The 15,622-nt window shown below is 40.1% G+C and overlaps 1 protein-coding gene across 7 annotated transcripts in view; it reads right to left on the bottom strand.

Annotated features, from left to right (window-relative positions):
- The window catches only part of MGAM (maltase-glucoamylase), a 185,486-nt gene that overhangs the window by 76,850 nt on the left and 93,014 nt on the right, over positions 1–15,622 (bottom strand). For all 7 annotated transcript variants that reach the window (XM_054559911.2, XM_054559916.2, XM_054559912.2 and 4 more), the window contains 13 exons: positions 15,035–15,159; positions 12,257–12,345; positions 9,830–9,879; positions 9,258–9,425; positions 7,642–7,794; positions 7,104–7,304; positions 5,178–5,332; positions 4,359–4,527; positions 3,989–4,085; positions 3,142–3,254; positions 1,744–1,869; positions 472–600; positions 106–216 (listed from right to left, as the gene is read on the bottom strand). In XM_054559911.2, the coding sequence (XP_054415886.1) occupies positions 106–216; positions 472–600; positions 1,744–1,869; positions 3,142–3,254; positions 3,989–4,085; positions 4,359–4,527; positions 5,178–5,332; positions 7,104–7,304; positions 7,642–7,794; positions 9,258–9,425; positions 9,830–9,879; positions 12,257–12,345; positions 15,035–15,159 (1,686 nt within the window). The remainder of the gene's footprint in view (positions 1–105; positions 217–471; positions 601–1,743; positions 1,870–3,141; positions 3,255–3,988; positions 4,086–4,358; positions 4,528–5,177; positions 5,333–7,103; positions 7,305–7,641; positions 7,795–9,257; positions 9,426–9,829; positions 9,880–12,256; positions 12,346–15,034; positions 15,160–15,622) is intronic.

Raw genomic sequence — 15,622 nt, 5'->3', positions numbered from 1 at the left:
GAGCTCAAATAGAAAAGGCCAAAAACGACATACACAGGCATGTGACCCACTAACAGTGACCCACCCTCAGGCTAGGGACTAGTGGATCATCGCTTAGGATTATACCTTTCCCCAGACAATGTCTCCATCATTTGGGTATTTGATGAAGACGTCATCCTCCATGCCCCGAGTGAAGGCAGGATAGGGCTGTGTCTCATTGCCAGAAATGGCTGGATCCTGAAATCAAAGCATAAGTCAGTTGGGAAAACCAACGCCACAGAATGAGGAGAAACAGAATAAAGGAGAACTCCTCCAGGGTGAACTCGCTGGCTTCTACCTGAACGGTAGAGTTTCTGTGAGTCCTGGGAAATACACATTTCTTAGTGCACTTCAATTTATCTACTTGCAACATGGAAATGAAGTATAACACTTTCTCCAACAAAGCCCATACCTGCTCCCAAGCAGAACGCACACATTCACATCAGGACTAACCAGAATGAGGATGACCCGCATCCCATCAGCCTTCATGCGATTGATCAAAGCTGGAAACCCAGCAAACTTGGGGCTGAGGGTGAAGTCCAGCTGCCGCTCCATGTAGTCGATGTCTGAGTACTGCACATCCTGCGGGAGGACACGGGGAGCTGAGTGGCTGCTGCTGTACATGCCCAAGCTTTACAGGAGAACAACCCTCCACCACCCATGGTGGAATTCCAGACAGATTCTTGTTGATGCTTTCAAATCCCAGCTCTGCCATTTGTTAGGTACAGGTGCAGGGAAATTCACGTAACTATTAAAATGTTCAGTGATAAGATAGAAAAAAATCGAAGTCAGCATAAAGTAGGATGAAAATGTATCTCTAGCATGGCTATTGTGAGGATAAGAAAAAACAGTGGTTTGGGAAGTGCTTTGTAATTGCCAATAGCAGGTGTAATTGTGATGACCTCCCCCAAGAGGCTGCCCCTGGTATCAGTAGTTCATGTTTAGGAAAAATACTGTTAATTATCCAGGGCTAATGGTAAATCTACTACAGAACGAAGAAAAGATGTATAGTTGCTTTGGAATACCAAATCTTGAGGGTAATCATACACAACATTCTTCCTGAGACTGTAATATTGCATTTCACTATCCACTAATGGAAACACTATGTTCCACTAATGGAAGAATTGCAAACAATAGAAAAGTCAGATAAAATTAAATATGGGATGGTTCATGGAATCAATTCTCTGATGACTGGGTCCCCTCCTGTCCTCCACTGAAGGATAAGGTTTATTTTGATGTGTATGTCCTCTGCAAACCCATCCCAGGATGTGTATAATCCATCAGTTATTAGCTCAGAGCTGATGCAGGAACTGAGGTTGTATTCACATATACAATTGTTTGACTGATCTGTGGTTAGTCTTTTCAAGAATTAAGTAAAAGAACTGTGAGATATTATTATTTATTCTCATGAAACCAAAGACTTTTTTGACTAATTGTTTTGAAGTAATGTGAAAGAAATCGAAGGAAGCATGAGGCAGCAGAAAGAGCCCTGGAGCCAGCCTATCTCCCCCTCTGGCAAGTCATGGTGAGTCTTGAGCTATTATCTCTAGACGATGGAAACAAGTGCCCTTACCTATATTACTGTGCTGGGGTGGGCTAACTGTGATATTGTCTGAAAATGAACATTTTATCTTTATAGAATCCCACAAACATTAGACAAATGAACCCAGACACAGAGGCACCTGGCTTAGTTTTGAAACCCCAGAGCCATGACTGAGAACGTACATAAGGGATCTGGGCAGCCACCATCTCATCATACAAGCTGGCGATCTCAGAGTCGTTCTGGTAGCCATAGCGACACAGCTGGAACCCCAAAGACCAGTAAGGTACCATCACAGGCCGGCCAATCAACTAGAAAATAGACAGAAAATATTAGTCCTCAGAACAGAGGCACCAGATTGAAGTTTTACATCAAGTAATAAGAATATTTTTCCATGCCCCAAGCTAGACAACTAACTAATTGAAATCCAGACCCAAACTGACAGGATATAGAGCCACCAGGATACTTAGAGAAAGCTTTCTGTTAGACTTGAGCTCCTTCTTAAAAATTATGGAAAATTTGATGTTACTCTATTTCTAGAGACACTGTAGGTAACTGGTTAAGAAGCCCAGAATCAGAGACAAATGCCTGGCTTAGCATGCAGGCTCCAATCCTGCTAGCGGTGTGACCTTAGGCAAAAATTAAGTAATCTCTTAGTGCTTCAGTTTCTTCATCTGTAAATAACGGATAATAATAGCATCTGCCTGATAGTGTTTCTGTGAGGCATGAATGAGTTAATATGTGTGAAGTGCTCTAACATGCAGCAAGTGATCAATCAGTGATGCGCACTTGGTAGTATACAAGTGTCTGTTGTTGCTGCCACAACCACCACGGTCACCACACCATCATCACCGCCACCATCATCACTACTTTCAACATCACCCCCAGTACCACGATTGTGCCCACACCACCATCATTACCATTATCATTACCCTTCACTACCATCACCACCACCCCACTACCACCCCCACCATCACCCCACTACCACCCCAACCACCATCCCCCCCATCACCACTATCATCACAACCACTATCACCAACATCACACTCCTCACACCACCTCACTGTCAACACCACTACCACCACCATAACCACCACCACCATCATCATCACCATCACTACCACAAACACCATCGTCAGCCCCACCCTTGTCACCATCACCACCACTATCACCATCATCATCACCAGCACACCCATTACCACCAACCCCACCACTATCATCACCATCACCAACACCACTACTACCACCATCATTATCACCATTCCCACATCACTATCACCACCATCAGCCCCTACCGCCATCATCACCATCAACACCACCACCACAAATACCACCACCATCACACTACTATCACTACCATCACCACTACTAGTCCCACTATAACTTCTGCTATTCTGCAATGCTTACAGAGGCTATAAATTTTATGATAATTAGAATGTATTTATTTTTTCTCATTCTATAATCTCTCTCCAAGAAAGACCAATATTTCCAGTTGTCAACTGAGAGTTATACTAATGGATGTGGGCTCTGGCACCCAGAATGTGCTGTATAAGTACTTGATAAACAATTGGACTTCCCCCTACCTCAGTGTACTGCTGGGTCACAAGCTCTGGAGTCGGCCCCAAGAACACATAAAAGTCCAGAACTCCCCCTGTGGTACGGTATGTCAAGGCAGGCAGGGGCTGGAACGTCACATCTGAAAATGAAGAAAAATGCCAAGCCAGATGGAAATCTTCCATGTCACGAATCACCCCTGAAATCCACACATTCTCCATCTTCCTGCACCCTCCCTATCATAGAGTGTTAAGTACAGGCATTTTCTACCATACTCACACAGAACTGAAGAAGGTCAGTGGAAGTCTACAGGTCCCATTCCTGGAGCTGATTCTCTTTAGGGTACTTTACTATATTTTGTCATTCTACTCTTATAAAATTATTATTTTTTACATTTCAAGTTTTATGTTAGATAAAGAGATACATGTTCAGGTTTCTTACATGGGAATATTGCATGATGCTGAGGTTTGGGGTATGGATCCCTCAACCAGACAGTGAGCATAGTACCCGATAGGTAATTTTTCAACGTACCATACACCCTCATACCCCCAGACTAACTTCCCTGACCCATAGTTTTAGCCTAATTCAAATTATATAACTGTCTCTCACGAGCTGACCTCCAGGATATTCGGGACCCACGTGGTGTTACTATCCCTTCTTATGTGATTTATACCAAAATAAGAGTTGGGTTAGATCTTCTTATCACATGATACTAGACTGAAATAAACAGAAAGGCTAAACATAAAGAAAAAATAAACACCAATGCCTATAAAATGAAAATTCTGAATTCAAGAACACTTAGGCTAAACACATTCTAAACTGACTCAAGCATGATTGGTATCCCCCCAAAATAAGGGAGGCGCTGGATGGCCTTACCCATGGCATTGCTGTTCAGCAGGAGCACTCCATGGGCACTGCCGTCCTCCTCCAGCCCCATGTAGTAGGGGTGGACACCATAGGAATTCTTCTTGTACTGGAGGGTCATGGGAAGAAGCAGTAGGAGTTTAAGAGAAATTATGCCTAAGAAAGAAACTCAACAAAAATGTGCTTGCTAACATGGCTCTAGTTTTCTCCATGAAACTAGACACATAAACTAAACACATGAAACAAAGGAGCCTGAGAATTGGCCCACTTGCCTAAAAGCAGAATGTGACGACCAAGTGGAGTTTGGGAAGATGAAGCCCAAAGCCTGAGCAGTGTGGGTGGAGAGAAGCAGAGACACAGATCCCAAATGCTCTGTCCTTACCCCTGGGGGCTGGTCTCGGGAGAACATCCCCCAAGTGTGCCACTCCAAGTCTCTCCTATAGGACGTATGCTCAGTTTCCCCAAAGCCGTAGAGGTACTTGGAGGGAAGGCGGGTGGAGATGCGGATAAACATGTCATTGAAGGTGAAGCCAAGGAGCTGAGAGTCCCAACTGAAACACAAAAAGGCAGATTTGAAACAGAAAATGGGCTTTTCTCTCTGCTTCCAGCAGCTGACTTTTCAAGGACAACAGAATGCTTGATTCCTACCCAGAACCTGTTCATCTCTCAAACAAAACAGAAACTCAGTTTGATTAAAATATCATAGATATTCTTGCTAAAAGCCCAGGAGTTCTTCTTCATTCTTCTGTTTCCCTCTGTCACTGCCTCCTTTCAGTGGTCCTCTACAATACAAATCCAAGCACTCCTCACCATCACAGCTGGGACCACTCCACACCAGCACCACCTTCCACCCTTGCACCCCTCAGTCCATTTTCTACATAGCACTCAAAGTGATATTTACTTATTATTTGTTGTCATGAGAAGATAAACCTCAGCTGTCTATAAGGAGCAGCACCTAATCTAGAGAAGGCACCCCATAAACATTTGTTGGATGAATCCTCAGGCACGCTCAACTCCCTCAGTAATTATTTCTACAATGCTAAAGATTTCCTGTAAGAACAGGTCTGAAGGAAACAACTCATCTATGCATCTGGAAGTGGACAATGTGATGTTTTGAACCAGGATACATCCAAGGACAATGGAACTGGCAGCGAAGGCACAGGTAGCCATCAAACTCTAAGTCACACTAGAAGCCACTCACATTATAGTGCCTGTACTCTTCCGGCGTATTTCAATCCCAAATGGATTATTCTTAATGAGGACATCATAGAGTTGACCCTCAGGGGTGCTGGATGGCACACGGGGTATGTTCAGAGGGACTGGAACTTCATACCGATTGTTGTTGGGATCATAAATCTAGGCCAGAGGAAATCAATTTTAGGCAAGAATACTACTCTTGAAACCTATACCCCTAGCAGAACCTTTTTTATTTTTGGACAGAAAGTTCAGATGCTATGTTTCTGTCTTCTTTATGATATCTGAGATTTAATTAATATATCAGATAACAATGTCAGATTTAACATTTTTCTGTGATTTCTCATTATTAAGGCCTCTATTACATTAATATACTCAATGGGACATTGGTGCTGACTTGGAAAATCATTCTGGAATCAGTGTGGTATTTATGAATATGTTACTTGTTATTTTCTGTGGGTATATGAGTATATATAAATACCTTAAAATCATTATGAGTTCAAAAAAATACCTGTCTCCCCAAAATGAAATCTATTTATTAAAATAATCAGAATGTCCTTGCTGAAAGTGGTATCTAAACTGATTCATGAGTACCTACCATATCCTCTGCCTGACACTGCACAAGACACTAGGAATGTGAGCTGAATCAGGCAGTGTTATGATTTTACAAAATTCACATGCGAATGAGAAGTGAAAGAGAGCAGCTCACAACACCTGGGTGATGTGTGCTAAGGGAGAGCTATGTAGAAGTGCTGTGAGATTCTAGGGAAGGAAATGCCTAACATTGTTTCTGGGAGACTGAGATGGTCTCACAGGAGAAATACAGTCTAGAGTATTAAAAGCTTGGTAGTCATTAACCAAACAAAGAAAGGAGATCAAGTCATTCTGATGAAGAATAACAACCCCAAAGGCAGAGAGAATTAAAGTGGGCCAGAAAGAGGCAAATATTTTGGAAAGAGCTACTGTATGGTCAAGAGGTAGAGTAGGCAATGGTTAAGGCTAGAACTCCAAGGAAGTTCATTCACTTCAAACCCATTAGGTGCCTACAACATGCTATTGTTACGAGGAGGGTACAAACATACAACAGCATCATCCCTGCATTAGAGGATGAACAAGAACTCAGAATTCGGGTTGATGTCAGATTGTAAAGAACCTTTCAGGCAATGTGACAATGTCCTGACCACTTTCACTTACTCTGTCAATAACATTACAGCGCTAACTATCTGCCAGGCTCTGTAGATTTCAGAAGCACAAACAGGAAAGGGCACATTCCTGTCCTTGAGAAGCTTAGTTTAATAGAAAAATAGACATAACAGCTAGTCCATCCTTAGTCCTTAAATGCAATTAAATCTTGGAAAGGAATGAAATTACTGCACATTGATGGCTATTTTACAGAAATCTCAAATTCAGCATCCCAAACTAAACATATCATCTTACATTGATGAAGCACAAACTTTTCAGTATTCCTATTCAAGTTAATGCCAGCACCATCCATATTAAGATGCAAGCTAGAAACACGGTCATCATTCTTGATTTTCCCTCTCCATTGTCACCTGCTTGCAATCGAGCACTAGATCCTGTAACCCAACTTTCTCAACCTCAGACAGGTCCACTGTTCTCCACCTCCATTCCACTGTCTAGTCCAAACCTAATCCCTCACCTGACCTGCCTAACTGGTAGCCTCCCAAGTTGTCTCTCTGTACCCACTCTTGCTCTCCCAATCATTTTCCTAACAGTAGCCACAGTAATCTTTTCCAAATGAAAATTAGGACAGGTCTCATTGTTCCCTCAATGATTTCCCAATGCTCTCTGGATAATGATATAGTCTATTGTAGCATGATTAACTTATTTTAGGGTTCTGTGACCTAGACCAATAAAAGGTAATGGAACTGAAAAGGGTCTAATCACTAACTGATACATGTACTGTGTTTACCTTGAACTGCAGCATTTCATTCTTATGGTAAGTGACATCCAGGCGAAGGGGGTTCACGGGCGTGGAGGGGAAGGCACTGGCATAAACAGAAGACTTTAAGGAGATGTCAGCTGTGGCCCCGTGGGAATTATACTGAACATCACTGACAGAGTATAGGTCGTTGACAAAATAGCAAAAAGGGACTCCAGAAGAATTGGATGCCTGAAAAGTAAGGCCAAAGTCATGGATCAGCACAGCGTGTGATCTTAAAGTTCTCTAACCTAAACAGGATTAGGAAAGTCATTTTAGATGACGATAAAACCAGCCTATCACTTATCACTTGGCAATAACATAAATTTAAATTCCTGGTCTCCAAGCAAAATATTCATTTTAAAAAGTTTTGCACATGTCCCCACCTACTCGTCACATCCAGATCATGTCCCTTAGGAAGTCCTTTCTATGGATTTGAAGTAGTTATGTAAGTACCACTGCTATGCTTAAGAAAATACACATTAGGTGTGGAGATTTTCATGCACATGAACCCCATTGGCATGGTTACCTCCCAGATACAGCCACGGGCAGTGCAGTTTTCTGCAGAAGCACCATTCTCATCAGGGTAACAGTCTATTTTTTCTTCATCTCTTATCTTTATGCTCCACTCCACTGTGTATGCTTCTCCCAGGAGAAGATCGATATCTGTGATAATGGCAACCTGTAGGAATGTGGAAATCACAAGGAAATTCATCTTTAGGAGACAGGCTTTGCAAGATCTGAGGGTTTTTTTTAATAAAAAAAAATTAGAAATTAGACCAGACTTTCAACCATCCAAGCAACATATGACTTTAGCTTATAAGAAGAGAACTGCACATTGGGGGAATCTAGCAGCAACAGGTCAAACGTCTCCAATCTAGCAGAATCTTGTACATAGCATAATGAAAACAATTAGGTCAAATAAAACCTGTCGTGATCACCCCTTATTCTTTTCTGCCCTGACTCCTCTTAGCCGTCTGTGTCTTGTCAGGAAGGGTGTCTTCTGCACTTCCCCTTTAGCATGACACATGGTGTCATCCCAAAGTGAGCTGATCCTCTTGCTCTCCAGTCCCCAAACCAGTATCCGCCATTGGCGTGGAGTGGTAGAAAGAACACAGCAATAAGAATCATATGACCTGGTTATCATGCCCGCATTTCTGTAGAATGTTGGACAAATGATTTCTTTTTTTAATTTTTAATTTTAATGGGTATATAGTAGGTATACATATTTATGGGTTATATGAAATATGTTGATTCAGGCATACAGTGCATAACAATCACATCAGGGTAAGTCAGGTATTCTGTTTCATTTCTTTGGGTTTCAATTTTAGTAACAGCAAAATTGAAAAGTTGAAAAAAACATTATATTTCTTTCTATTTCTAACATCCCAGAGTGTTCATTTCTCTAAGCCCAAAGACTCCAATTTTGAAACCTTCCTTGAATACCATTAGTTCAAATATTTAATATTTTTCTATATAGTTTTCTTATCTTGACACTTCTTTAAACAACACGTCCCAAGTCAAAGTTCTCACTTGTCTGGAGTAAAAAAATCACATTCTAAAGATTATCATCCTTCTCCCAGTCTCCTCCCAGTCTAAACCATCTTGTACTTCCCTGTTCTACTAGTCCCCACACCCCATTCCCACTCCCAACAATGCTCACACACAGTAGCACAGCCTTCATTCAAGGATCAATATGAGACTGCTTGAGAATTAAATCAAGTTGGTACCTAAGACCCTCCAAAGCCTGACCACAAGTTTCCTATCCAAACTGGCCTTTTTCAAATACCAAATCTTATTTGTGCTAGTCATACAAAATTCACAGTCTAACAATGTAAGGCTGTTCCCCACTTTCCAACTTTGCTGTTCCTGTGTCTCATCATAATTATTATTCTATTTTTGGGAAAAGCAAGTGAAACCAGCTAGAGAGAGCAGAACACTGATAGGCAGAGAAGGGAATAAGAAGAAAAATACCCAACTCATTCTAGCTCTGGCCACCTCATTTTTTTCCCCAGCCCTCTCACTTCCCTAAAACAGGCCTCAAAGGTGCCCTGGTCCTTCAGGGACCCATGCAAACTTGGCAAGAACAAACATCATGGTGCTATGGAGAATTCTCAATAAACCATCTCAACAAAATGGGTTTACCTTCAGGTTAGAATCATAAGTGACTGTAGGAGAAGTCTGACTTGGGACACCATTGTGTTTCACTGTAACATTTCCAGGTTCCTCCATCCCAAGAATTTTAATCTCATTGAATGCTAAATTATTGGGGTCCTTGTAGGTTGATTGTGAAATATTCACCTCCAAGCGGTTCTGCAAAATAATTAAGCCCAATTATGCATAAAGGTATGCCTGTAATACACAGATTCTCAAGTCACTCAAATATTCCATTCCAGACCAGATACCCCCCACTGCCAGGAATGCCTCTCTGCTTTCTCTCAAGAAGTGCTCAAGAAGTACAAAATTATTTTGATAATCCTCTAATTTGATACAATCATAAAAACACACAGATAATTAAAAACTGTATTTAGAAACACTACTTGCTATATTCATGCCTCCTTTTGAAAACATCGATGAAATCATAAATAGAAATCTGCTCACCTAGAGCCAATAATGCATATTAAGTTACAAATATAATCAGGCATACACACAAGCACAGATGTGCTAATGATCAGTCCAAAGCCCACACCTAAGATTCATAAAAAGATGCTACTCACTTGAGTGACAGAAAACTCACATAAAAGATACACTTCATTGGCTACAGTATCTGAAAGTGAAAGAAAGACAAGTCAGATCCTGGCTTGCCCACCACAGAAGAACAGATTTCATCCTACCACTCCTTTCAGCTATGTCTTGAGGTCACACATAGCAGTTTCCTTTTCCTTATGGATGAATAATTTTCAATTGTATATGTGTATCACATTTCTTTATTCATTCATTCATCAATGTATAATTAGATTGTTTCTATATCTTGGTTGTTGCACATAATGCTGTAATGAACGTGGGAGTGACTATATCTCTTAAAGATACTGATTTCATATCCTCTGGATATACATTCAGAAGTGGGATTTCATGAGATTGTATGGAAGTTCTGTTAATTTTTTGAGGAACCTCCATACTATTTTCCATAACGGTTGTAACAATTTACATTCCCACCAACAATCTACAAAATTCCATTTTCTCCACATCCTCGCCAGCACTTATCTCTTATCTTTTTTATGATTTCCATGCTAACAGGTGTGAGGTGATATCTCACTGTGATTTTTGATTTGCAATTTCTGTCATTTTCTGATGTTGAGCATCTTTTCACATACCAGTTAGCCACCTGTATGTCTTCCTTGGAAAAACATCTGTTCGGGTCCTTCACCCAGTTTTTAACTGGGTCATTTGATCTTTTGCTACGGAGTTGCATGAGTTCCTTGTCTTTTTTATATTAATCTCTTCTGAGATATATGGTTTGCAAACATTTTTATCCATTCTGTAGTTTGCCTTTTCACTTTGTTGATTGTTTCTTTTGCTGTGCAGGAGCCTTTTAGTTTGATGTAGTCATGCTTGTTTATTATTTGCTATTATTTGCTATTTTGCCTTGCTTTTGGTATCATATCCAAAAAGTCATCACCAAGACTAATGTCAAGGAGGTTTTTTCCTGTTTTCTTCTAGGAGCTTTACAATTTCAGCCCTTACATTTAAGTTTTTAATTTTACTTTGCACAGTAGCAAAGATACGAAAATAACCTAAGTGTCCATCAACAGATGAATAAAGAAATTGTGGTATATATATATACAATAGAATATTATTCAGGCATAAAAAGAAGAAAATTCTGCTATTTGCAACAGCATGGAGGAATCTAGAAGACATTATACTAAGTGAAATAAGCCAGAGACAGAAAGTCAAATACTGCATGGTCTCACTTATATGTGAAACCTAAAAAAGTTGAGCTCCTAGAAGCAGACAGTATAACAGTTGTTCTTAGAGCCTGCAGGTGTGGAAAATGGGGAGATGATGGTCAAGGGTACAAACTTTTAGTTATTAGATGAATAGGTTCTAGGGATCCAGTCTACAGTATGGGTGGTGATGGATGTGCTCCTTAAGACAGCTGTAGTAATCATTATACTATGCCTATATATATATATATATATATAAAATCCTCACATTGTCCACTTTGAATATATTTCATCTTTATTTGCCAATTAAATATTTTGCAATTAAAAAATAAACATTTAAATCTACATATTGGATTAGATGGACAAGAGTCTCAAAGGCCAAGCCATTGTTTTTCCTTCTCTTTCCTACTGGAACAAAAGCTTTCCTTCCACAGGCTTCCAAGGCATATGCCTCAAGGGAACCTATTTCCTAAACTTGAAGCATAGGAATTGTTAGTATACTGGATACACAAATATGTTAAAAAGTATGTAGGTGAGTACACACTACAACAGTATATTTTCACTGCCTCACTGGCAGGGGCATGATTTCTGTATCATCAACATTTGCTCATTAGAATTTTAGGAGGAAGACATTAACATCGGGTTACGGGAACAGTCTTGAAACCATCTCTTCTAAGCACCCATTGACAATAAAAAGAGAGCCTATTGGCCAAGCGTGGTGGCTCATGCCTGTAATCCCAGCACTTTGGGAGGCCGAGCCGGGCGGATTACGAAGTTAGAAGATCGAGATCATCCTGGCTAACACGGTGAAACCTCATCTCTACTAAACTTACAAAAATACAAAAAATTAGCCAGGCGTGGTGGTAGGCACCTGTACTCCTATGCGGGAGGCTGAGGCAGGAGAATCACTTGAGCCTGGGAGGCAGAGGTTGCAGTGAGCCGAGATTGCACCACTGCACTCCAGCCTGGGCAACAAGAGCAAAACTCCATCTCAAAAAATAAATAAATAAATAAAAGAGAGCCTATTATAGATATCACTGGCCAATAGGAGAATTGCCAGAGATAGAAATGTATTTTTCTTTCCTTTGTAGGTCATCTACCACTACCTCTGAATGGTGCAACCAGAAACAAAATACTTAAGTGACTCTTGCGACTGTGCCTGCTGAGATTTCTCCCACAGCTGAATGACCAGCAGGAGTGAAGGACCATAAGTCACAGGTGCAGGTTTGGAAACAGCAACATTATCGTAACAGCGCTCACCCTTTGTTTCCCCATCATCCCAGAAAAGTTCTCCTTTTGCTTCTTTGTTCTCATCTAGGGCAATGATAAGACCAAGAGGGTTCTTTCGACTGTGGGGAACAAGATTCAAGAGACAAAGACAGGAGTCAGAGAATTTTGCCAACTGAGCTGAGAATGTTTCCATCAAATTTCAAATCGGAAAAGTTACTAGCAGCAGATGGTTCTGCTTTTCTTCAGGCACAAACACAAAATTGACAGGCGCCCCTATCTTTAATATCAACAGTGTCACAAGAGATAGAAATACCCCAAACATTAACAATAACATCTATGTTAGAGGCAAGAATTTAAGCACCAGAGTCTCTGCAATAGCTCAAATAAAAGCTGCTTCTGCAACTACTACTTAGAATACAGAGTATGAGAAGAGAAAGAAATCTTAGACAATAACTGGTTCAGTTATACCACTTTAGAAATGATGCCCTCAGTAGAAGTCCAGTGCTGTGAGGAAGATACATTTTCACCTGCCTAAGGACCATTTATACTCAGAAAGCAACAACATATAACAAGGTCCATCTATTTAGTAGTAAACTTATCTGATTATTGGTTATTAGTTTGTTTTGAAAGAAAAACAAATCATTCTAATGATCTACTTTATAATTTAGAATAAGAAACACAAAACATTACTCAAAGACATGGTAAAGTAGATGGACAGAGAGGAAGAGGGGGAGAGAGAGAGAAATTTTTACTTGGAATCTCTCCACACTCTATCACTGCTCTAAGCAATCTCCCAGTTTCCTGCTCTTCTTGTTTCTCTTCTATCACTGGACTCATATTCTCCATTGTATTCTTTCACAGTTCAGCCTTTCACTATGCAAGAAAGTTAGTTTTTATTATCAACAAAATCATCTGCTTTCATTAAATATTCACGTACTGAGGAGCAGTCATTCCTAGGAAGTCAATGAGGTACAAAAATTAATAAATCACAACTCCTGACCTGAATGACCTTAAATATTATAGGAAAAAATAGGCACATTCATTAAAAAATGAAGGCGAACAATGAAAACAACACAAAAGTTAGGATATTCTAGGAGTCCAGAACCACAGTTCCAGAAATATGGTGGACTGGAGATTCTTCTGGAGACTTACCCAGTAAAATATCCCCTGAACCGTAGTTAAATTACAACACATATTCCTGTTAAAATATTGTTGGATTTGCAAGAAAGTAAGAAATATATCCAAGAGACTAAAACAATAACAGGATAACAAAACACTGAGCTAAAACCAAAAGGGGGCTTAGTAAGCAAAACCTAGAATCTCCGTGTGGCAAATTCCCATAGCAAGGTTAAAATTGGGCTACTAAGCCTAGTGATCCAAGGTAGAGAATGTGAACCTCTGATTCCCACATGAAGCCGGGATCCTTGAAGGAAGCTAACATAATGCCAGTTGGAAGCAATTCTTGGCTTGCAAACAGAGGAGAAGGCAAATCATCTCTGGAGGAATGAGACCCACATTTATAAGATTATCACAGCTTAAAAAAATAAGATCACCAAGCACACAAGGTAATAAGTCAACATGAAAGAAAGTCAGCAACGTTAACTAACAATAGACTTAGACTCCCCTAAACATTTCAGATAATAAAATTTTCAAGCACACAGAATACAACTATTATTGAAATACTAACAGTATTAAGGAAGAAAGACAAAATCATCTAAGGAGCAAAAAACAAAACAAAACAAAATGTGTGTGTGTGTATATATATATATACACACACACACACATATATAAAATGACCAGAAACTTGGAAGTGGCAGTGCTTCCTCTGCTGGAAGATTAAGGAAAGATTTCTTGCTGCTGAAATGTAAAGTTTCATTTGGATCATTAAGAATACACCAGGCAAAGAATGTTGGAAAGGATAAGTGCAAAAGTCCAAATGTACTAAAATACATACGTATGTCTGGGAAAGAGAAAGCTTTTGGCATGGCTGGTCTGTATGTACATGAAGGCGTGGCAGGAGATAAGAGTTGTTAAAGTAATGTGAAACCAGGTTGTGATTGGTTTTGAATACCCTATTAATGAAAGACTTTGGACTTCAAGCCTGGGAGCAACCAGTTGAGATTTTCATTTTGGAAAAATCAATTTGGTATCAGTGTGCAGAACAGTTTGAAGGTGAACAGTTAGAAAAAGGAAGCCAACTGGCATTGGATTTAGGGATATTTTCCATTAGTATCATAAAAAGTCTACAACTTAGAAAATTAAAGCAGTAAGAGAGGTTCAAAAGAAAAGACAGGTTTCAGGCTTCCAAAGAGCTCCTAGTCTATTAAAGACAAGTAGGCTAATACTCTCAAAGGCATGAAGATATAAATGTGCACCTCTTTAGTACAGATGGAATCTATTTTTTTGGAATCAATTAAGTATAAAGGAAAATTCAGTGACTTGGAGATTTGAGGTTTGCATAAGGTAATTTTTGAATCACAAGAAAGAAATCTTAGTGGGAGAAAAGAAATAGGAAGTTGAAATTCTAGGAGAGAGGAGAGTCAAGATTCTCTAGAAATGAGAACAAGTGAGTCAAGCGTAAAGAAGCACGGATGCACAGTGTGGCCAAGGCAGACAGAGGGATCAACTGACGTGGTTTGCCCAGAATTGAAAAGCATCCCAAGGGAAGAGACTTTTGGTGCTAAAACTGCAACAGTCCTGGCCAAACCAAAGAGGCTGGCCACCTGGCTGTTAGTGTGTTTCAAAAAGAAATTCAAAGGGTTTAAGCAAGGAGATGAATTCTGAAAGGACACTCCAGCCATGCTATACCTGGCCAGAGTGGTTGTATTTGGCTGCTGTGTGGGGAAGATGTAGCCTCCTCGAAGGTGAAGTCCAATTTTGTCTCCAGGAAGTTCCATCTCGACTTTTTGCTTCCTCCATCTCACTTGGCTCCCCTGATGCATACAGATAAATCAAACACATTGGCATGACAGCATATTGCCCTCCACTGATTATCTACGTGTCTGGTGATACACAGCTCTCTCCCTTTTCCAATTAGCTGAATTACGGTCTAGCCAGGCAATCAAACAACAGAAGGAAAAAAATCAAGAATAACATGTTCTGCCACCAGTTGGGGGTTTGTGAAAAAATTTATGCCATGCTGAGGCTATTTGATATATTATATAAACTGATAGTTTTAAACAGATAATCTGATTCCTGACCAAGCTCACATTGTCCATCAGTCCCTCCAATATTAATTTATGAGATACTATGTCAGCCTATCTTATTGCTGAATAAAGTATATGAAGGTATTTTTTCACATTTCATCATGACTGATGTTAGCGGTTTAGGTTAACTTTACCCAGGTTCTGCTATGAAATTACAGAAAACACTAAAAAATACTCCTCAGCATGTAGA

Source organism: Pongo abelii, chromosome 6 (genome assembly GCF_028885655.2).
Source record: "Pongo abelii isolate AG06213 chromosome 6, NHGRI_mPonAbe1-v2.0_pri, whole genome shotgun sequence".
In the NCBI taxonomy this organism is placed as follows: Eukaryota; Metazoa; Chordata; class Mammalia; order Primates; family Hominidae; genus Pongo; species Pongo abelii.
Note: the sequence above shows the minus strand (reverse complement) of the source record. Positions and strands in the feature narration are given on the sequence as shown.